We start from the raw sequence: 23,180 nt of genomic DNA on the forward strand, positions 1-23,180 counted from the left end.
GAGAGAAGCTATCATATTAACAGCAGTAGGAGAAACAGAGAGAAGCTCTCATATTAACAGCAGTAGGAGAAACAGAGAGAAGCTCTCATATTAACAGCAGTAGGAGAAACAGAGAGAAGCTCTCATATTAACAGCAGTAGGAGAAGAACAGAGAAGCTCTCATATTAACAGCAGTAGGAGAAACAGAGAGAAGCTCTCATATTAACAGCAGTAGGAGAAACAGAGAGAAGCTCTCATATTAACAGCAGTAGGAGAAACAGAGAGAAGCTCTCATATTAACAGCAGTAGGAGAAACAGAGAGAAGCTCTCATATTAACAGCAGTAGGAGAAACAGAGAGAAGCTCTCATATTAACAGCAGTAGGAGAAACAGAGAGAAGCTCTCATATTAACAGCAGTAGGAGAAACAGAGAGATTCTCTCATATTAACAACAGTAGGAGAAACAGAGAGAAGCTCTCATATTAACAGCAGTAGGAGAAACAGAGAGAAGCTCTCATATTAACAGCAGTAGGAGAAACAGAGAGAAGCTCTCATATTAACAGCAGTAGGAGAAACAGAGAGAAGCTCTCATATTAACAGCAGTAGGAGAAACAGAGATAAGCTCTCATATTAACAGCAGTAGTAGAAACAGAGAGAAGCTCTCATATTAACAGCAGTAGGAGAAACAGAGAGAAGCTCTCATATTAACAGCAGTAGGAGAAACAGAGAGAAGCTCTCATATTAACAGCAGTAGGAGAAACAGAGAGAAGCTCTCATATTAACAGCAGTAGGAGAAACAGAGAGAAGCTCTCATATTAACAGCAGTAGGAGAAACAGAGAGAAGCTCTCATATTAACAGCAGTAGGAGAAACAGAGAGAAGCTCTCATATTAACAGCAGTAGGAGAAACAGAGAGAAGCTCTCATATTAACAGCAGTAGGAGAAACAGAGAGAAGCTCTCATATTAACAGCAGTAGGAGAAAACAGAGAGGAGAAACAGCTCTCATATTAACAGCAGTAGGAGAAACAGAGAGAAGCTCTCATATTAACAGCAGTAGGAGAAACAGAGAGAAGCTCTCATATTAACAGCAGTAGGAGAAACAGAGAGAAGCTCTCATATTAACAGCAGTAGGAGAAACAGAGAGAAGCTCTCATATTAACAGCAGTAGGAGAAACAGAGAGAAGCTCTCATATTAACAGCAGTAGGAGAAACAGAGAGAAGCTCTCATATTAACAGCAGTAGGAGAAACAGAGAGAAGCTCTCATATTAACAGCAGTAGGAGAAACAGAGAGAAGCTCTCATATTAACAGCAGTAGGAGAAACACAGAGAAGCTCTCATATTAACAGCAGTAGGAGAAACAGAGAGAAGCTCTCATATTAACAGCAGTAGGAGAAACAGAGAGAAGCTCTCATATTAACAGCAGTAGGAGAAACAGAGAGAAGCTCTCATATTAACAGCAGTAGGAGAAACAGAGAGAAGCTCTCATATTAACAGCAGTAGGAGAAACAGAGAGAAGCTCTCATATTAACAGCAGTAGGAGAAACACAGAGAAGCTCTCATATTAACAGCAGTAGGAGAAACAGAGAGAAGCTCTCATATTAACAGCAGTAGGAGAAACACAGAGAAGCGGAGGACATGTTGTAGAGGTATTCTGACATGATGTTGATAACGTCAACCTACAGTCAGGAATGTTCCATGCGAGACGGGAGTCAAGATTTGGGGTTTCAGTGGGATTGAGACTGGATAAGAAAATAGTTTTGGCGGACAGAAGGAGAATTTTCCCTCACACCTCTCTGACTTGTTAACAGGCTTCGTGTCTGTGGGATAGAGATGCCTATCTGGTGAGTTGCGCTTAGGCCTATCAGATTTGTGACTGTCTAGAAGAGTCCAAATGACACGGTTCTTTTATAGGCTGTATGGGTTTCAGTTCCGGGTTTATTTACGTTGACACCGGCGGTGTCATTTATGCGCGTGCTTTTTGAATTTACGTCGACTTTGCAGGAAGTCAAGGAGAGTGCATGGTCCTCCAGCTACGTGGTCAATAAAACGACGTTGCTGATCTAAGGATTTCTGTTTTATAGTTCAACCACTTTGTCTTCCATGTAACAACCTGCAATTTTTATTTTGTGTTAAATCTTAAATGTGACATTCCACTTTGAAGAGTTTTCCTGGAGACAGTCACAGGGTTCATGGTCCCCGGTGTTAAATCCGAGTCGGCACCTTTTCTCCTCCTGGCTTTGACTGTAAGGACTGAGATCAATATTGTGTCTCGGAGAACTCAAGGTCTCTTATCAGTAATAATATAATATACTGCCGGTTAGTTATTATTGGCCGATGCACCGGCAGATCAATTCAGACCAATTTAACTCCTTATTGGGAAAAAGTCTGGACAACAAAATAGATCTACTTTAAATAATATACATTTGACCTTATAAGATATAAACAAAACATCTGTTTTCTCTGATCCTGATGTATTCTTAACAATATTTACATTTAAAGTCCTTACGTTAAAATATACTGCCGTGTGCAGTCAACATAGGCCTGCCGCTTGTGTTTACGGACTTAAAAACTGTACAGAAACTGTATACATACAGTCAGTATATTGTACGACTGTATCTAACCTTTATCTAGGTGCTATAATTCTCAATGAGATTACATCTATTTGTCAATAGAGGCCGGGTTCAATATTGTCTTTGTCTTCATCTCTCTCTCTCTCCCTCTCTCTCTCCTCTGTCCTCTTTCCTCTTTCCTCTTTCTCTCTCTCTCTCTCTTTCTCTCTTTCTCTCTTTCTCTCTTTCTCTCTCTCTCTCTCTCTCTCTCTCTCTCTCTCTCTCTCTCTCTCTCTCTCGCTCCATCTCTCTTTCCATCTCTCTCTCTCTCTTTCTCCATCTCTCTTTCTCTTCTCTCTCTCTCTCTTCTCTCTCTCTCTCTCTCTCTCTCTCTCTCTCTCTCTTTTCCATCTCTCTCTCTCTCTTCTCCATCTCTCTCTCTTTTTCACCCTCTCTCTTTCTCTCTCTCTCTCTCTCTATCTTTTCTCCAGTCTGTTCGGCATCTCATCCATCATCCAGACTGACTGCTCCTCCACGTGGAGGATGATAGTTAACCCTGATCTGGCCTGGCACCACTTTGTTAACCCCATTATGCTGCTGCTGCTGTACTACACCCTGGCCACTCTCATACGCCTCTGGCTCCAGGAACCTATAGAGGTAGGTAACACCCTGGTATCTCTCATACTCCTCTGGCTCCAGGAACCTATAGAAGTAGGTAACACCCTGGTATCTCTCATACTCCTCTGGCTCCAGGAACCTATAGAGGTAGGTAACACCCTGGTATCTCTCATACTCCTCTGGCTCCAGGAACCTATAGAGGTAGGTAACACCCTGGTATCTCTCATACTCCTCTGGCTCCAGGAACCTATAGAGGTAGGTAACACCCTGGTATCTCTCATACTCCTCTGGCTCCAGGAACCTATCCCTGTAGGTTCTGTACTGTAGGTTCTGTCCTTTATGTTCTGTCCTGTAGGTTCTGTCCTGTAGGTTCTGTCCTGTAGGTTCTATACTGTAGGTTCTGTACTGTAGGTTCTATACTTTAGGTTCTGTCCTGTAGGTTCTATACTGTAGGTCCTGTACTGTAGGTTCTGTACTTTAGGTCCTGGGTAGTAGGCTCTGTCCTGTAGGTTCTGTACTGTAGGCTCTATACTGTAGGTTCTATACTGTAGGTCCTGTCCTGTAGGTTCTATACTGTATTTTCTGTCCTGTAGGCTCTATACTGTAGGTCCTGTCCTGTAGGTTCTGTCCTTTAGGTTCTGTCCTTTAGGTTCTGTCCTTTAGGTTCTGCCCTGTAGATTACACTTACATTACATTTAAGTCATTTAGCAGACGCTCTTATCCAGAGCGACTTACAAATTGGTGCAAACACCTATGACAACCAGTGGAACAGCCACTTGCATCTAAATCTTGTTGGGGGGAGAAGGGGGGTGAGAAGGATTACTTACCCTTACTTACCCTATCCTAGGTATTCCTTGAAGAGGTGGGGTTTCAGGTGTCTCCGGAAGGTGGTGATTGACTCCGCTGTCCTGGCGTCGTGAGGGAGTTTGTTCCACCATTGGGGGCCAGAGCAGCGAACAGTTTTGACTGGGCTGAGCGGGAACTGTACTTCCTCAGTGGTAGGGAGGCGAGCAGGCCAGAGGTGGATGAACGCAGTGCCCTTGTTTGGGTGTAGGGCCTGATCAGAGCCTGGAGGTACTGAGGTGCCGTTCCCCTCACAGCTCCGTAGGCGAGCACCATGGTCTTGTAGCGGATGCGAGCTGGCTGGAAGCCAGTGGAGAGAGCGGAGGAGCGGGGTGACGTGAGAGAACTTGGGAAGGTTGAACACCAGACGGGCTGCGGCGTTCTGGATGAGTTGTAGGGGTTTAATGGCGCAGGCAGGGAGCCCAGCCAACAGCGAGTTGCAGTAATCAAGACGGGAGATGACAAGTGCCTGGATTAGGACCTGCGCCGCTTCCTGTGTGAGGCAGGGTCGTACTCTGCGGATGTTGTAGAGCATGAACCTACAGGAACGGGACACCGCCTTGATGTTAGTTGAGAACGTCAGGGTGTTGTCCAGGATCACGCCAAGGTTCTTAGCGCTCTGGGAGGAGGACACAATGGAGTTGTCAACCGTGATGGCGAGATCATGGAACGGGCAGTGCTTCCCCGGGAGGAAGAGGAGCTCCGTCTTGCTGAGGTTCAGCTTGAGATTCTGTCCTGTAGGTTATTTTCTGTAGGTTCTATACTGTAAGTTCTGTCCTGTATGTTCTGTCCTTTATGTTCTGTCCTGTAGGTTCTGTCCTTTAGGTTCTGTCCTGTAGGTTCTGTCCTTTAGGTTCTGTCCTGTAGGTTCTATACTGTAGGTTCTATACTGTAGGTTCTGTCCTGTAGGTTTTGTCCTTTAGGTTCTGTCCTGTAGGTTCTGTCCTGTAGGTTCTGTCCTTTAGGTTCTGTCCTGTAGGTTCTGTCCTTTAGGTTCTGTACTGTAGGTTCTATCCTTTAGGTTCTGTCCTGTAGGTTCTATACTGTAGGCTCTGTCCTGTAGGTTCTGTCCCGTAGGTTCTGTCCTTTATGTTCTGTCCTGTAGGTTCTATACTGTAGGTTCTGTCCTGTAGGTTCTGTCCTGTAGTTTCTGTCCTTTAGGTTCTGTCCTGTAGGTTCTGTACTGTAGGTTCGGTCCTTTATGTTCTGTCCTGTAGGTTCTGTCCTGTAGGTTCTGTCCTGTAGGTTCTGTACTGTAGGTTCTGTCCTGTAGGTTCTGTCCTGTAGGTTCTGTACTGTAGGTTCTGTCCTGTAGGTTCTGTCCTGTAGGTTCTATACTGTAGGTTCTATACTGTAGGTTCTGTCCTGTAGGTTTTGTCCTTTAGGTTCTGTCCTGTAGGTTCTGTCCTGTAGGTTCTGTCCTTTAGGTTCTGTCCTGTAGGTTCTGTCCTTTAGGTTCTGTACTGTAGGTTCTATCCTTTAGGTTCTGTCCTGTAGGTTCTATACTGTAGGCTCTGTCCTGTAGGTTCTGTCCCGTAGGTTCTGTCCTTTATGTTCTGTCCTGTAGGTTCTATACTGTAGGTTCTGTCCTGTAGGTTCTGTCCTGTAGTTTCTGTCCTTTAGGTTCTGTCCTGTAGGTTCTGTACTGTAGGTTCGGTCCTTTATGTTCTGTCCTGTAGGTTCTGTCCTGTAGGTTCTGTCCTGTAGGTTCTGTACTGTAGGTTCTGTCCTGTAGGTTCTGTCCTGTAGGTTCTGTACTGTAGGTTCTGTCCTGTAGGTTCTGTCCTGTAGGTTCTATACTGTAGGTTCTGTCCTGTAGGTTCTGTCCTTTAGGTTCTGTAATGTAGGTTATGTACTGTAGGTTCTGTACTGTAGGTTATGTCCTTTAGGTTTTGTACTGTAGGTTCTGTCCTGTAGGTTCTATACTGTAGGTTCTGTCCTGTAGGTTCTGTACTGTAGGTTCTGTCCTTTATGTTCTGTCCTGTAGGTTCTGTCCTATATGTTCTGTCCTGTAGGTTCTGTCCTTTATATTCTGTCCTGTAGGTTCTGTCCTTTATGTTCTGTCCTGTAGGTTCTGTCCTGTAGGTTCTGTCCCGTAGGTTCTGTCCTTTATGTTCTGTCCTGTAGGTTCTACACTGTACGTTCTGTCCTGTAGGTTATGTCCTGTAGGTTCTGTCCTTTAGGTTCTGTCCTGTAGGTTCTGTACTGTAGGTTCGGTCCTTTATGTTCTGTCCTTTAGGTTCTGTCCTGTAGGTTCTATACTGTAGGTTCGTTCCTTTATGTTCGGTCCTTTATGTTCTGTCCTGTAGGTTCTGTCCTGTAGGTTCTATACTGTAGGTTCTGTCCTGTAGGTTCTGTCCTGTAGGTTCTGTACTGTAGGTTCTGTCCTGTAGGTTCTGTACTGTAGGTTCTGTCCTGTAGGTTCTATACTGTAGGTTCTGTACTGTAGGTTCTATACTTTAGGTTCTGTCCTGTAGGTTCTATACTGTAGGTCCTGTACTGTAGGTTCTGTACTTTAGGTCCTGGGTAGTAGGCTCTGTCCTGTAGGTTCTGTACTGTAGGTTCTATACTGTAGTTCCTGTACTGTAGGCTCTATACTGTAGGTTCTATACTGTAGGTCCTGTCCTGTAGGTTCTGTCCTTTAGGTTCTGTCCTTTAGGTTCTGTCCTTTAGGTTCTGTCCTGTAGATTCTGTCCTGTAGGTTATTTTCTGTAGGTTCTATACTGTAAGTTCTGTCCTGTATGTTCTGTCCTTTATGTTCTGTCCTTTAGGTTCTGTCCTTTAGGTTCTGTCCTGTAGGTTCTGTCCTTTAGGTTCTGTCCTGTAGGTTCTATACTGTAGGTTCTATACTGTAGGTTCTGTCCTGTAGGTTTTGTCCTTTAGGTTCTGTCCTGTAGGTTCTGTCCTGTAGGTTCTGTCCTTTAGGTTCTGTCCTGTAGGTTCTGTCCTTTAGGTTCTGTACTGTAGGTTCTATCCTTTAGGTTCTGTCCTGTAGGTTCTATACTGTAGGCTCTGTCCTGTAGGTTCTGTCCCGTAGGTTCTGTCCTTTATGTTCTGTCCTGTAGGTTCTATACTGTAGGTTCTGTCCTGTAGGTTCTGTCCTGTAGTTTCTGTCCTTTAGGTTCTGTCCTGTAGGTTCTGTACTGTAGGTTCGGTCCTTTATGTTCTGTCCTGTAGGTTCTGTCCTGTAGGTTCTGTCCTGTAGGTTCTGTACTGTAGGTTCTGTCCTGTAGGTTCTGTCCTGTAGGTTCTGTCCTGTAGGTTCTGTCCTGTAGGTTCTGTCCTGTAGGTTCTGTCCTGTAGGTTCTGTCCTGGTTCTGTCCTGTAGGTTCTGTACTGTAGGTTCTGTAGGTTCTGTAGGTTATGTCCTTTAGGTTTTGTACTGTAGGTTCTGTCCTGTAGGTTCTATACTGTAGGTTCTGTCCTGTAGGTTCTGTACTGTAGGTTCTGTCCTTTATGTTCTGTCCTGTAGGTTCTGTCCTATATGTTCTGTCCTGTAGGTTCTGTCCTTTATATTCTGTCCTGTAGGTTCTGTCCTTTATGTTCTGTCCTGTAGGTTCTGTCCTGTAGGTTCTGTCCCGTAGGTTCTGTCCTTTATGTTCTGTCCTGTAGGTTCTACACTGTACGTTCTGTCCTGTAGGTTATGTCCTGTAGGTTCTGTCCTTTAGGTTCTGTCCTGTAGGTTCTGTACTGTAGGTTCTGTCCTTTATGTTCTGTCCTTTAGGTTCTGTCCTGTAGGTTCTATACTGTAGGTTCTGTTCCTTTATGTTCGGTCCTTTATGTTCTGTCCTGTAGGTTCTGTCCTGTAGGTTCTATACTGTAGGTTCTGTCCTGTAGGTTCTGTCCTGTAGGTTCTGTACTGTAGGTTCTGTCCTGTAGGTTCTGTACTGTAGGTTCTGTCCTGTAGGTTCTATACTGTAGGTTCTGTACTGTAGGTTCTATACTTTAGGTTCTGTCCTGTAGGTTCTATACTGTAGGTCCTGTACTGTAGGTTCTGTACTTTAGGTCCTGGGTAGTAGGCTCTGTCCTGTAGGTTCTGTACTGTAGGTTCTATACTGTAGTTCCTGTACTGTAGGCTCTATACTGTAGGTTCTATACTGTAGGTCCTGTCCTGTAGGTTCTGTCCTTTAGGTTCTGTCCTTTAGGTTCTGTCCTTTAGGTTCTGTCCTGTAGATTCTGTCCTGTAGGTTATTTTCTGTAGGTTCTATACTGTAAGTTCTGTCCTGTATGTTCTGTCCTTTATGTTCTGTCCTTTAGGTTCTGTCCTGTAGGTTCTGTCCTGTAGGTTCTGTCCTGTAGGTTTTATACTGTAGGTTCTATACTGTAGGTTCTGTCCTGTAGGCTTTGTACTTTAGGTTCTGTCCTGTAGGTTCTGTCCTGTAGGTTCTGTCCTTTAGGTTCTGTCCTGTAGGTTCTGTCCTTTAGGTTCTGTACTGTAGGTTCTGTCCTTTAGGTTCTGTCCTGTAGGTTCTATACTGTAGGTTCTGTCCTGTAGGTTCTGTCCCGTAGGTTCTGTCCTTTATGTTCTGTCCTGTAGGTTCTGTACTGTAGGTTCGGTCCTTTTTGTTCTGTCCTGTAGGTTCTGTCCTGTAGGTTCTGTACTGTAGGTTCTGTACTGTAGGTTCTGTCCTTTATGTTCTGTCCTGTAGGTTCTGTCCTCTAGGTTCTGTCCTGTAGGTTCTATACTGTAGGTTCTGTCCTGTAGGTTCTGTCCTGTAGGTTCTGTCCTTTAGGTTCTGTAATGTAGGTTCTGTACTGTAGGTTCTGTACTGTAGGTTCTGTCCTTTAGGTTTTGTACTGTAGGTTCTGTCCTGTAGGTTCTATACTGTAGGTTCTGTCCTGTAGGTTCTGTCCTGTAGGTTCTGTCCTTTATGTTCTGTCCTGTAGGTTCTACACTGTAGGTTCGGTCCTTTATGTTCGGTCCTTTATGTTCTGTCCTGTAGGTTCTGTCCTGTAGGTTCTATACTGTAGGTTCTGTCCTGTAGGTTCTGTCCTGTAGGTTCTGTACTGTAGGTTCTGTCCTGTAGGTTCTGTACTGTAGGTTCTGTCCTTTATGTTCTGTCCTGTAGGTTCTGTACTGTAGGTTCTGTCCTTTATGTTCTGTCCTTTAGGTTCTGTCCTTTATGTTCTGTCCTGTAGGTTCTGTCCTGTAGGTTCTATACTGTAGGTTCTGTCCTGTAGGTTCTGTCCTTTAGGTTCTGTACTGTAGGTTCTGTCCTGTAGGTTCTATACTGTAGGTTCTGTCCTTTAGGTTCTGTCCTGTAGGATCTGTACTGTCGGTTCATTCCTGTAGGGTCTGTCCTTTAGGTTCTGTACTGTAGGTTCTGTCCTTTATGTTCTGTCCTGAAGGTTCTGTCCTTTATGTTCTGTCCTGTAGGTTCTGTCCTGTAGGTTCTGTCCTGTATGTTCTGTCCTTTATGTTCTGTCCTGTAGGTTCTGTCCTTTAGGTTCTGTCCTTTAGGTTCTATACTGTAGGTTCTATACTGTAGGTTCTGTCCTGTATGTTCTGTCCTTTATGTTCTGTCCTGTAGGTTCTGTCCTTTAGGTTCTGTCCTTTAGGTTCTGTCCTGTAGGTTCTATACTGTAGGTTCTGTCCTTTAGGTTCTTTCCTGTAGGTTCCGTCCTGTAGGTTCTGTCGTATAGGTTCTGTCCTTTAGGTTCTGTCCTGTAGGTTCTGTACTGTAGGTTCTGTCCTTTAGGTTCTGTACTGTAGGTTCTGTCCTGTAGGTTCTATACTGTAGGTTCTGTCCTTTAGGTTCTGTCCTGTAGGTTCTGTCCTTTATGTTCTGTCCTGTAGCTTCTGTCCTGTAGGTTCTGTACTGTAGGTTCTGTCCTGTAGGTTCTGTCCTGTAGGTTCTGTACTGTAGGTTCTGTCCTTTATGTTCTGTCCTGTAGGTTATGTCCTTTATGTTCTGTCCTGTAGGTTCTGTCCTGTAGGTTCTATACTGTAGGTTCTGTCCTGTAGGTTCTGTCCTGTAGGTTCTGTCCTGTAGGTTCTATACTGTAGGTTCTGTACTGTAGGTTCTGTCCTGTAAGTTCTGTTCTGTAGGTTCTATACTGTAGGTTCTGTCCTGTAGGTTCTGTCATGTAGGTTCTATACTGTAGGTTCTGTCCTGTAGGTTCTGTCCTGTAGGTTCTGTACTGTAGGTTCTGTCCTGTAGGTTCTGTCCTTTATGTTCTGTACTGTAGGTTCTGTAGGTTCTGTCCTTTATGTTCTGTCCTGTAGGTTCTGCCCTTTATGTTCTGTCCTGTAGGTTCTATACTGTAGGTTCTGTCCTGTAGGTTCTGTCCCGTAGGTTCTGTCCTTTAGGTTCTGTCCTGTAGGTTCTGTCCTTTATGTTCTGTACTGTAGGTTCTGTCCTGTAGGTTCTGTACTGTAGGTTCTGTCCTTTATGTTCTGTCCTGTAGGTTCTGTCCTTTATGTTCTGTCCTGTAGGTTCTGTCCTGTAGGTTCTATACTGTAGGTTCTGTCCTGTAGGTTCTGTCCTGTAGGTTCTGTCCTTTAGGTTCTGTCCTGTAGGTTCTGTACTGTAGGTTCTGTCCTGTAGGTTCTGTCCTTTAGGTTCTGTCCTGTAGGTTCTGTACTGTAGGTTCGGTCCTTTATGTTCTGTCCTGTAGGTTCTGTCCTGTAGGTTATTTTCTGTAGGTTCTATACTGTAGGTTCTGTCCTGTATGTTCTGGCCTTTATGTCCTGTCCTGTAGGTTCTGTCCTTTAGGTTCTGTCCTGTAGGTTCTATACTGTAGGTTCTGTCCTGTAGGTTCTGTCCTGTAGGTTCTGTCCTTTAGGTTCTGTCCTGTAGGTTCTGTACTGTAGGTTCGGTCCTTTATGTTCTGTCCTTTAGGTTCTGTCCTGTAGGTTCTATAGTGTAGGTTCTATACTGTAGGTTCTGTCCTGTAGGTTCTGTCCTTTAGGTTCTTTCCTGTAGGTTCTGTCCTTTAGGTTCTGTACAGTAGGTTCTGTCCTGTAGGTTCTATAATGTAGGTTCTGTCCTTTAGGTTCTGTCCTGTAGGTTCTGTACTGTAGGTTCTGTCCTTTATGTTCTGTCCTGGAGGTTCTGTCCTTTATGTTCTGTCCTGTAAGTTCTGTCCTTTATGTTCTGTCCTGTAGGTTCTGTCCTGTAGGTTCTATACTGTAGGTTCTGTCCTGTAGGTTCTGTCCCATAGGTTCTGTCCTTTAGGTTCTTTCCTGTAGGTTCTATACTGTAGGTTCGGTCCTTTATGTTCTGTCCTGTAGGTTCTGTCCTTTATGTTCTGTCCTGTAGGTTCTGTCCTGTAGGTTCTATACTGTAGGTTCTGTCCTGTAGGTTCTGTCCCGTAGGTTCTGTCCTTTAGGTTCTGTCCTGTAGGTTCTATACTGTAGGTTCTGTCCTGTAGGTTCTGTCCTTTAGGTTCTGTCCTGTAGGTTCTGTACTGTAGGTTCTGTCCTTTATGTTCTGTCCTGTAGGTTCTGTCCTGTAGGTTATTTTCTGTAGGTTCTATACTGTAGGTTCTGTCCTGTATGTTCTGGCCTTTATGTCCTGTCCTGTAGGTTCTGTCCTTTAGGTTCTGTCCTGTAGGTTCTATACTGTAGGTTCTGTCCTGTAGGTTCTGTCCTGTAGGTTCTGTCCTTTAGGTTCTGTCCTGTAGGTTCTGTACTGTAGGTTCGGTCCTTTATGTTCTGTCCTTTAGGTTCTGTCCTGTAGGTTCTATAGTGTAGGTTCTATACTGTTTCTGTCCTGTAGGTTCTGTCCTTTAGGTTCTTTCCTGTAGGTTCTGTCCTTTAGGTTCTGTACAGTAGGTTCTGTCCTGTAGGTTCTATAATGTAGGTTCTGTCCTTTAGGTTCTGTCCTGTAGGTTCTGTACTGTAGGTTCTGTCCTTTATGTTCTGTCCTGGAGGTTCTGTCCTTTATGTTCTGTCCTGTAAGTTCTGTCCTTTATGTTCTGTCCTGTAGGTTCTGTCCTGTAGGTTCTATACTGTAGGTTCTGTCCTGTAGGTTCTGTCCCATAGGTTCTGTCCTTTAGGTTCTTTCCTGTAGGTTCTATACTGTAGGTTCGGTCCTTTATGTTCTGTCCTGTAGGTTCTGTCCTTTATGTTCTGTCCTGTAGGTTCTGTCCTGTAGGTTCTGTACTGTAGGTTCTGTCCTTTAGGTTCTGTACTGTAGGTTCTGTCCTTTATGTTCTGTCCTGTAGGTTCTATCATGTAGGTTCTGTACTGTAGGTTCTGTCCTTTAGGTTCTGTACTGTAGGTTCTGTACTTTAGGTTCTATACTGTAGGTTCTGTACTGTAGGTTCTGTACTGTACTTCTGGTAGAACATGCTGAAGGTAGTCACATCAAACAGACTGTAGATGTTAGATTTCCACTTGTCAATCGGACCGAGTTGGAGATTGTTCACTAGATGTTAGGTAATACATCTGAGATTTCTCTACAGTTGTTTGAATACCTTTATTTTCAACAGGAGGATGAAGAAGAGGAGGGAGAGGACGGAGAGGAAGAGGAGGAGGTGGTTGGGAACGGCACCAGGAACTCTGCGGACAAGAGGAGACAGCTGTGGTGGAAAGCTCACCAACGCACAGAGGAAAGAAACGTAGGAGATCCTGACTCGTATAACGCTCGGGTTTTTCCTCTTTATCTCACCTGTGGTGTTAATGAATGTTAGAAAATATTGATCATCGGGAAGAAGGTTCAGCAATTACATAATAAATGGCCATGCTGTGGTGGACGGCTCACCAATGGACAGAGGAGACTTAGGATGAACCATTATACAACTTCTGACCTGGCTTTATTTCAGAATGAATACTTTATTAATGCATTATAAACGATTGATTATCGGGTAGATTGTGAAGCAATAAATGACCCAGATTACATAACGTAAAACACTCCCATGACCTTAACTCACTTCGGGGGTAAATTCACCTCGGGGTATTTGTGATGCGTTATAAAACTATTGATTATTGGTTGAAAGATAAAACAGGAATCCTTAGATCAGCAATGTCATTCCCTTGACCACATAGCTGGAGGGCCATGCACTTTCCCTCTCTTTACCTCTCTCTATCTCTCTCTACCGCTCTCTACCTGTCTCTACCTGTCTCTACCTCTCTCTATCTCTCTCTATCTCTCTCTACCTGTCTCTACCTCTCTCTCTACCTCTCTCTACCTCTCTCTATCTCTCTCTATCTCTCTATATCTCTCTCTACCTGTCTCTACCTCTCTCTCTACCTCTCTCTATCTCTCTCTATCTCTCTATACCTCTCTCTACCTGTCTCTACCTGTCTCTCTACCTCTTTTACCTCTCTCTATCTCTCTCTACCGCTCTCTACCTGTCTCTACCTCTCTCTCTACCTCTCTCTCTCTCTCTCTCTCTCTCTATCTCTACCTCTACCTCTCTCTCTCTCTCTCTCTATCTCTACCTCTCTCTATCTCTACCTCTCTATATCTCTCTCTACCTCTCTCTACCTCTCTCTGCCTCTCTCTACCTCTCTCTACCTCTCTCTACCTCTCTCTGCCTCTCACTGTTTCTCTACCTCTCTCTACCTCTCTTTGCCTCTCTCTACCTCTCTTTGCCTCGCTACCTCTCTCTGCCTCTCTCTACCTCTCTCTACCTCTCTTTGCCTCTCTCTACCTCTCTACCTCTCTCTACCGCTCTCTACCGCTCTCTACCTCTCTCTACCTCTCTCTACCTCTCTCTACCTATTTCTACCTCTCTCTACCTCTCTCTACCTATTTCTACCTCTCTCTACCTCTCTCTACCGCTCTCTACCTCTCTCTACCTATTTCTACCTCTCTCTACCTCTCTCTACCGCTTTCTACCTCTCTCTACCGCTTTCTACCTCTCTCTACCGCTCTCTACCTATCTCTACCTCTCTCTACCTATTTCTACCTCTCTGCCTCTCTCTACCCTCTCTGCCTCTCACTGCCTCTCTACCTCTCTCTACCTCTGTCTACCTCTCTCTACCGATTTCTACCTCTCTCTACCTCTCTCTGCCTCTCACTGCCTCTCTTTGCCTCTCTATGCCTCTCTCTACCTCTCTTTGCCTCTCTCTACCTCTCCACCTATCTCTACCTTTCTCTACCTCTCTCAACCTATTTCTGCCTCTCTCTACCTCTCTCTACCTCTCTCTGCCTCTCTACCTCTCTCTATCTCTCTCTACCTCTCTCTACCTCCCTCTACCTATTTCTACCTCTCTCTGCCTCTCTCTACCTCTCTCTGCCTCTCCATCTCTCTCTATCTCTCTCTACCTCCCTCTACCTATTTCTACCTCTCTCTACCTCTCTCTACCTCTCTCTGCCTCTCTACCTCTCTCTACCTTTCTCTACCTCTCTCAACCTATTTCTGCCTCTCTCTGCCTCTCTCTACCTCTCTCTGCCTCTCTTTGCCTCTCTCTCTCTCTCTCTCTCTACCTCTCTACCGCTCTCTACCTCTCTCTACTCTCTCTACCTATTTCTACCTCTCTCTGCCGCTCTCCGCTCTCTACCTCTCTCTACCTCTCTCTACCGCTCTCTACCTCTCTCTACCTCTCTCTACCTCTCTCTACCTCTCTCTACCTCTCTCTACCTATTTCTACCTCTCTGCCTCTCTCTACCCTCTCTGCCTCTCACTGCCTCTCTACCTTCTACCTCTCTCTATCTCTGTCTACCTCTCTCTACCTATTTCTACCTCTCTCTACCTCTCTCTGCCTCTCACTGCCTTCTCTTTGCCTCTCTATGCCTCTCTCTACCTCTCTTTGCCTCTCTCTACCTCTCTCTACATCTCTCTACCTTTCTCTACCTCTCTCAACCTATTTCTGCCTCTCTCTACCTCTCTCTACCTCTCTGCCTCTCTACCTCTCTCTATCTCTCTCTACCTCTCTCTACCTCCCTCTACCTATTTCTACCTCTCTCTGCCTCTCTCTACCTCTCTCTGCCTCTCTACCTCTCTCTATCTCTCTCTACCTCCCTCTACCATTTCTACCTCTCTCTACCTCTCTCTACCTCTCTCTGCCTCTCTACCTCTCTCTACCTTTCTCTACCTCTCTCAACCTATTTCTGCCTCTCTCTACCTCTCTCTACTCTCTCTCTGCCTCTCTACCTCTCTCTATCTCTCTCTACCTCTCTCTACCTCCCTCTACCTATTTCTACCTCTCTCTGCCTCTCTCTACCTCTCTCTGCCTCTCTACCTCTCTCTGCCTCTCTACCTCTCTCTACCTATTTCTACCTCCCTCTACCTCCTATTTCTACCTCTCCCTGCCTCTCTCTACCTCTCTCTACCTATTTCTACCTCTCTCTACCGCTCACTACCTCTCTCTACCTATTTCTACCTCTCTCTACCTATTTCTACCTCTCTCTACCTCTCTCTCTACCTATTTCTACCTCTCTGCCTCTCTCTACTGCCTCTCTCTGCCTCTCACTGCCTCTCTACCTCTCTACCTCTCTCTACCTCTGTCTACCTCTCTCTACTGATTTCTACCTCTCTCTACCTCTCTCTGCCTCTCACTGCCTCTCTTTGCCTCTCTATGCCTCTCTCTACCTCTCTTTGCCTCTCTCTACCTCTCTACCTCTCTCTACCTTTCTCTACCTCTCTCAACCTATTTCTGCCTCTCTCTACCTCTCTCTACCTCTCTCTGCCTCTCTACCTCTCTCTATCTCTCTCTACCTCTCTCTACCTCCCTCTACCTATTTCTACCTCTCTCTGCCTCTCTCTACCTCTCTCTGCCTCTCTACCTCTCTCTATCTCTCTCTACCTCCCTCTACCTATTTCTACCTCTCTCTACCTCTCTCTACCTCTCTCTGCCTCTCTACCTCTCTCTACCTTTCTCTACCTCTCTCAACCTATTTCTGCCTCTCTCTACCTCTCTCTACCTCTCTCTGCCTCTCTACCTCTCTCTATCTCTCTCTACCTCTCTCTACCTCCCTCTACCTATTTCTACCTCTCTCTGCCTCTCTCTACCTCTCTCTGCCTCTCTACCTCTCTCTATCTCTCTCTACCTCCTCTACCTATACCTCTCTACCTCTCTCTACCTCTCTCTACCTCTCTCTACCTCTCTCTCTACCTCCCCTCTACCTATTTCTACCTCTCTCTACCTCTCTCTACCTCTCTCTACCTCTCTCTACCTCTCTCTACCTCTCTCTGCCTCTCTCTACCTCTCTCTACCTCTCTACCTATTTCTACCTCTCTCTACCGCTCACTACCTCTCTCTACCTATTTCTACCTCTCTCTACCTATTTCTACCTCTCTCTACCTCTCTCTACCTCTCTCTACCTATTTCTACCTTTCTCTGCCTCTCTCTACCTCTCTCCACCTCTCTCTACCTCTCTCTACCTCTCTCTACCTCTCTCTACCTCTCTCTACCTCTCTCTACCTCTCTCTACCTCTCTCTACCTATTTCTACCTCTCTCTGCCTCTCTCTACCTCTCTCTACCTCTCTCTACCTCTCTCCACCTCTCTCTACCTCTCTCTACCTCTCTCTACCTCTCTCTACCTCTCTCTACCTCTCTCTGCCTCTCTCTACCTCTCTCTACCTCTCTCTGCCTCTCTCTACCTCTCTCTACCTCTCTCTACCTATTTCTACCTCTCTCTACCTCTCTACCTCTCTCTACCTCTCTCTACCTCTCTCTACCTCTCTCTACCTCTCTCTACCTCTCTCTACCTATTTCTACCTTTCTCTGCCTCTCTCTACCTCTCTCCACCTCTCTCTACCTCTCTCTACCTCTCTCTACCTCTCTCTACCTCTCTCTACCTCTCTCTACCTATTTCTACCTTTCTCTGCCTCTCTCTACCTCTCTCTACCTCTCTCTACCTATTTCTACCTTTCTCTACCTCTCCTTGCCTTTTTTCTTTTTCCTTATTGTAGCTGCTTTCTACCCAGGATGGCTACAGTACATCTGAGGTAGGTACCGTACTAGACTGTAGTGTATCACAAATGTTCATATCTTGTCTTTTTTTAACTGCTACATGTTCTGCACTGTAATTTACTATTCTGCACTGTAACTTACTATTCTGCACTTGGAAACAAATGGTCTCATGACCTGACTAGGAAAACCTCTGGGCCGTAACCCTAGTCCATATGGTCGTTGTGTTGTTCCACAGGGGTTGACTGCAAAGTCCAACGGGACGTCTTGTGACATCTCCACCCTAAACTCGTTGGAGAATAGACCGGTCGGTCTGGACCTGTACTCCACCCCACAGTATAAAATGGACCAAACCAATAACATTACAGGTGAGTTTTACTGTACTGTACACACACTGGGGCGAAAGATTCTGCTCGCAATTTCTGTGAGGAGGAAATTTAGTGAACTGGGCCCTGGTTAAAAGTAGTGCACTATATCCTTATGACACTCCATAGGGCCCTGGTTAAAAGTAGTGCACTATATCCTTATGACACTCCATAGGGCCCTGGTTAAAAGTAGTGCACTATATCCTTATTCCTTATGACACTCCATAGGCCCCTGGTCAGAAGTAGTGCACTATATCCTTATGACACTCCATAGGGCCCTGGTTAAAAGTAGTGCACTATATCCTTATGACACTCCATAGGGCCCTGGTTAAAAGTAGTGCACTATATCCTTATGACACTCCATAGGGCCCTGGTTAAAAGTAGTGCACTATATCCTTATGACACTCCATAGGGCCCTGGTTAAAAGTAGTGCACTATATCCTTATGACACTCCATAGGGCCCTGGTTAAAAGTAGTGCCCTATATCCTTATTCCTTATGACACTCCATAGGGCCCTGGTTAAAAGTAGTGCCCTATATCCTTATGTCACTCCATAGGGCCCTGGTTAAAAGTAGTGCCCTATATGCTTATGACACTCCATAGGGCCCTGGTTAAAAGTAGTGCCCTATATCCTTATGACACTCCATAGGGCCCTGGTTAAAAGTAGTGCACTATATCCTTATTCCTTATGACACTCCATAGAGCCCTGGTTAAAAGTAGTGCACTATATCCTTATGACACTCCATAGGCCCCTGGTCAGAAGTAGTGCACTATATCCTTATTCCTTATGACACTCCATAGGGCCCTGGTCAGAAGTAGTGCACTATATCCTTATGACACTCCATAGGGCCCTGGTCAGAAGTAGTGCACTATATCCTTATTCCTTATGACACTCCATAGGGCCCTGGTCAGAAGTAGTGCACTATATCCTTATTCCTTATGACACTCCATAGGGCCCTGGTCAGAAGTAGTGCACTATATCCTTATTCCTTATGACACTCCATAGGGCCCTGGTCAGAAGTAGTGCACTATATCCTTATTCCTTATGACACTCCATAGGGCCCTGGTCAGAAGTAGTGCCCTATATCCTTATGACACTCCATAGGGCCCTGGTTAAAAGTAGTGCACTATATCCTTATTCCTTATGACACTCCATAATGCCCTGGTCAGAAGTAGTGCACTATATCCTTATGACACTCCCATAGGGCCCTGGTTAAAAGTAGTGCCCTATATCCTTATGACACTCCATAGGGCCCTGGTCAGAAGTAGTGCACTATATCCTTATTCCTTATGACACTCCATAGGGCCCTGGTCAGAAGTAGTGCACTATATCCTTATTCCTTATGGCACTTCATAGGGCCCTGGTTAAAAGTAGTGCCCTATATCCTTATTCCTTATGACACTCCATAGGGCCCTGGTCAGAAGTAGTGCACTATATCCTTATTCCTTATGACACTCCATAGGGCCCTGGTCAGAAGTAGTGCACTATATAGGGAATAGAGACATTTGGGAAGCATCCCTATATAGCTCTCCAGTTTGTAGTCCTAAAAACCGGAGCTGAAACTTCTTGTTCAGCCCATTTCTATGGGGGAAATGAATTGGTAAATTAAATGGGAAATGAATGGGGAAATGAATGGGGAAACGAATGGGGAAATGAATGGGGAAATGAATGGGGAAATGAATGGGGAAATGAATGGGGAAACGAATGGGGAAACGAATGGGGAAATGAATGGGGAAATGAATGGGGAAATGAATGGGGAAATGAATGGGGAAATGAATTAGTTTTTTGGGATAAATAAGATCTGAGGTTAACACAGGCTGAGGAGTTATTATACGTTTTGATTCTACAGTCTGTCTACGTCTCTAATTCATGAATTATGAAGCCTTTATGTGCTTATTTTGAAATCATAAATGCTTCAAAATTCACAAAAAGTGACATTAGCTTCATGAAGATGATCTCACAGAACAAATTGCATCAGATTTAAGCCTGTGAATACAAAAAGAAGCCATTCATATTTCTGTCTATACCGTCTATATGTACTGTAGATGTTCTGTGACTACAAAAAGACGCCATTAATATTTCTGTCTGTAGATGTCCTGTGACTACAAAAAGACGCCATTAATATTTCTGTCTATACCGTCTATATGTACTGTAGATGTTCTGTGACTACAAAAAGACGCCATTAATATTTCTGTCTATACCGTCTATATGTACTGTAGATGTTCTGTGACTACAAAAAGACGCCATTAATATTTCTGTCTGTAGATGTCCTGTGACTACAAAAAGACGCCATTAATATTTCTGTCTGTAGATGTCCTGTGACTACAAAAAGACGCCATTAATATTTCTGTCTATACCGTCTATATGTACTGTAGATGTTCTGTGACTACAAAAAGACGCCATTAATATTTCTGTCTGTAGATGTCCTGTGACTACAAAAAGACGCCATTAATATTTCTGTCTGTAGATGTCCTGTGACTACAAAAAGACGCCATTAATATTTCTGTCTATACCGTCTATATGTACTGTAGATGTTCTGTGACTACAAAAAGACCCCATTAATATTTCTCTACTAAATAACGTGGTCCCTCTATCTTTATATCTAAAACAGAGAAGAAGAATGGAAGTGTGTATGACGTCAATCCAACCGTGGGTGGAGAGCCTGCTGGGATGGAGGAGGAGGAGGAGAAGAAGGAACAGGGCGATGAGGAGGAGGAGGAGAAGGAGAAGGAGGGCAGAGTGAATGCTGTAGTAACAGTGTTCAGGTTCATTATGAAGCAAAGCTATATCTGTGCTCTCATAGCCATGATGGTGAGTAAACACAGTGACTGGTCCCTGTGGTCCCTCTGGTCTCTTGGGTGACTGTGGTCCTTGTGGGGACTGTGGTCCCTCTGGTCCCTCTGGTGACTGTGGTCCCTCTGGTCACTCTGGTCTCTGTGGTGACTGTGGTCCCTCTGGTCCCTCTGGTGACTGTGGTCCCTCTGGTCACTCTGGTGACTGTGGTCCCTCTGGTCACTCTGGTCTCTGTGGTGACTGTGGTCCCTCTGGTCCCTCTGGTGACTGTGGTCCCTCTGGTCACTCTGGTGACTGTGGTCCCTCTGGTCACTCTGGTGACTGTGGTCCCTCTGGTCCCTCTGGTGACTGTGTTGACTGTGGTGACTCTGGTCCCTCTGGTGACTGTGGTCCCTCTGGTGACTGTGGTCCCTCTGGTGACTGTGGTGACTGTGGTCCCTGTGGTGACTGTGGTCCTTGTGGTGACTGTGGTGACTCTGGTCCCTCTGGTGACTCTGGTCCCTCTGGTGACTCTGGTCCCTCTGGTGACTGTGGTCCTTGTGGTGACTGTGGTCCCTCTGGTGACTGTGGTGACTGTGGTCCCTGTGGTGACTGTGGTCCTTGTGGTGACTGTGGTCCTTGTGGTGACTGTGGTCCTTGTGGTGACTGTGGTCCCTGTGGTGACTGTGGTCCCTGTGGTGACTGTGGTCTCTGTGGTGACTGTGGTCCCTGTGGTGACTGTGGTCCCTGTGGTGACTGTGGTCCCTGTGGTGACTGTGGTCTCTCTGGTGACTGTGGTCCCTCTGGTCCCTCTGGTGACTGTGGTCCCTCTGGTCCCTCTGGTCACTGTGGTCCCTCTGGTGACTGTGGTGACTGTGGTCCCTCTGGTGACTGTGGTGACTGTGGTCCCTCTGGTGACTGTGGTCCCTCTGGTCCCTCTGCTGACTGTGGTGACTGTGGTCCCTCTGGTGACTGTGGTGACTGTGGTCCCTCTGGTGACTGTGTTGACTGTGGTCCCTCTGGTCCCTCTGGTGACTGTGGTCCCTCTGGTGACTGTGGTCCCTCTGGTCCCTCTGGTGACTGTGGTCCCTCTGGTGACTGTGGTGACTCTGGTCCCTCTGGTGACTGTGGTGACTCTGGTCCCTCTGGTGACTGTGGTCCTTGTGGTGACTGTGGTCCCTCTGGTCCCTCTGGTGACTGTGGTGACTGTGGTCCCTCTGGTCCCTCTGGTGACTGTGGTGACTGTGGTGACTCTGGTCCCTCTGGTGACTGTGGTCCCTCTGGTGACTGTGGTGACTCTGGTCCCTCTGGTGACTGTGGGGACTGTGGTCCCTCGGGTGACTGTGGTCCCTCTGGTGACTGTGGTCCTTGTGGTGACTGTGGTCCCTCTGGTCCCTCTGGTGACTGTGGTGACTGTGGTCCCTCTGGTGACTGTGGTCCCTGTGGTGACTGTGGTCCCTCTGGTGACTCTGGTCCCTCTGGTGACTGTGGTGACTGTGGTCCCTCTGGTGACTGTGGGGACTGTGGTCCCTCGGGTGACTGTGGTGACTGTGGTGACTGTGGTCCCTCGGGTGACTGTGGTCCCTCGGGTGACTGTGGTCCCTCGGGTGACTGTGGTCCCTCTGGTGACTGTGGTGACTCTGGTCCCTCTGGTGACTGTGGTGACTGTGGTGACTGTGGTCCCTCGGGTGACTGTGGTCCCTCGGGTGACTGTGATCCCTCTGGTTCCTCGTGTCCCTCGGGTGACTGTGGTCTCTGTGGTGACTGTGGTCTCTGTGGTGACTGTGGGGACTGTGGTCCCTCTGGTGACTGTGGTCCCTGTGGTGACTCTGGTCCCTCTGGTGACTGTGGTCCCTCGGGTGACTGTGGTCCCTCTGGTTCCTCGTGTCCCTCGGGTGACTGTGGTCTCTGTGGTGACTGTGGTCTCTGTGGTGACTGTGGTCCCTCGGGCGACTGTGGTCCTTCTGGTCCCTCGGGTCCCTCGGGTGACTGTGGTCCCTGTGGTGACTGTGGTCTCTGTGGTGACTGTGGTCTCTGTGGTGACTGTGGTCTCTGTGGTGACTGTGGTCCCTCTGGTCCCTCTGGTGACTGTGGTGACTGTGGTCCCTCTGGTGACTGTGGTGACTGTGGTCCCTCTGGTCCCTCTGGTGACTGTGGTCCCTCTGGTGACTGTGGTCCCCCTGGTCCCTATGGTGACTGTGGTCCCTCTGGTGACTGTGGTCCCCCTGGTCCCTCTGGTGACTGTGGTGACTGTGGTCTCTCTGGTGACTGTGGTGACTGTGGTCCCCCTGGTCCCTATGGTGACTGTGGTCCCTCTGGTGACTGTGGTCCCCCTGGTCCCTCTGGTGACTCTGGTGACTGTGGTCCCTCTGGTGACTGTGGTCCCTCTGGTGACTGTGGTCCCTCTGGTGACTGTTGTGACTGTGGTCCCTCTGGTGACTGTGGTCACGTCTGGTGACTGTGGTCCCTCTGGTCCCTCTGGTGACTGTGGTCCCTCTGGTCCCTCTGGTGACTGTGGTCCCTGTGGTGACTGTGGTCCCTGTGGTGACTGTGGTCCCTCTGGTGACTGTGGTGACTCTGGTCCCTCTGGTGACTGTGGTGACTGTGGTGACTGTGGTCCCTCGGGTGACTGTGGTCCCTCGGGTGACTGTGGTCCCTCTGGTTCCTCGTGTCCCTCGGGTGACTGTGGTCTCTGTGGTGACTGTGGTCTCTGTGGTGACTGTGGGGACTGTGGTCCCTCTGGTGACTGTGGTCCCTGTGGTGACTCTGGTCCCTCTGGTGACTGTGGTCCCTCGGGTGACTGTGGTCCCTCTGGTTCCTCGTGTCCCTCGGGTGACTGTGGTCTCTGTGGTGACTGTGGTCTCTGTGGTGACTGTGGTCCCTCGGGCAACTGTGGTCCTTCTGGTCCCTCGGGTCCCTCGGGTGACTGTGGTCCCTGTGGTGACTGTGGTCTCTGTGGTGACTGTGGTCTCTGTGGTGACTGTGGTCTCTGTGGTGACTGTGGTCCCTCTGGTCCCTCTGGTGACTGTGGTCCCTCTGGTGACTGTGGTGACTGTGGTCCCTCTGGTGACTGTGGTGACTGTGGTCCCTCTGGTCCCTCTGGTGACTGTGGTCCCTCTGGTCCCTCTGGTCCCTCTGGTGACTGTGGTCCCTCTGGTGACTGTGGTGACTGTGGTCCCTCTGGTGACTGTTGTGACTGTGGTCCCTCTGGTGACTGTGGTCCCTCTGGTGACTGTGGTGACTGTGG

General features: G+C 47.0%; 1 protein-coding gene across 1 annotated transcript in view; it reads left to right on the forward strand.

The window, feature by feature from the left end:
- LOC118377407 (piezo-type mechanosensitive ion channel component 2-like) overlaps positions 1 to 23,180 on the forward strand; it is a gene marked incomplete at its 5' end in the record, with an annotated part of 307,558 nt that overhangs the window by 91,100 nt on the left and 193,278 nt on the right. Inside the window, 4 exons of the mRNA XM_052477385.1 lie at positions 3,020 to 3,185; positions 3,282 to 3,347; positions 17,034 to 17,163; positions 19,773 to 19,972. Of these exons, the coding sequence (XP_052333345.1) occupies positions 3,020 to 3,185; positions 3,282 to 3,347; positions 17,034 to 17,163; positions 19,773 to 19,972 (562 nt within the window). The remainder of the gene's footprint in view (positions 1 to 3,019; positions 3,186 to 3,281; positions 3,348 to 17,033; positions 17,164 to 19,772; positions 19,973 to 23,180) is intronic.

The sequence above is a fragment of the Oncorhynchus keta genome, chromosome 23 (genome assembly GCF_023373465.1).
Source record: "Oncorhynchus keta strain PuntledgeMale-10-30-2019 chromosome 23, Oket_V2, whole genome shotgun sequence".
In the NCBI taxonomy this organism is placed as follows: domain Eukaryota; kingdom Metazoa; phylum Chordata; class Actinopteri; order Salmoniformes; family Salmonidae; genus Oncorhynchus; species Oncorhynchus keta.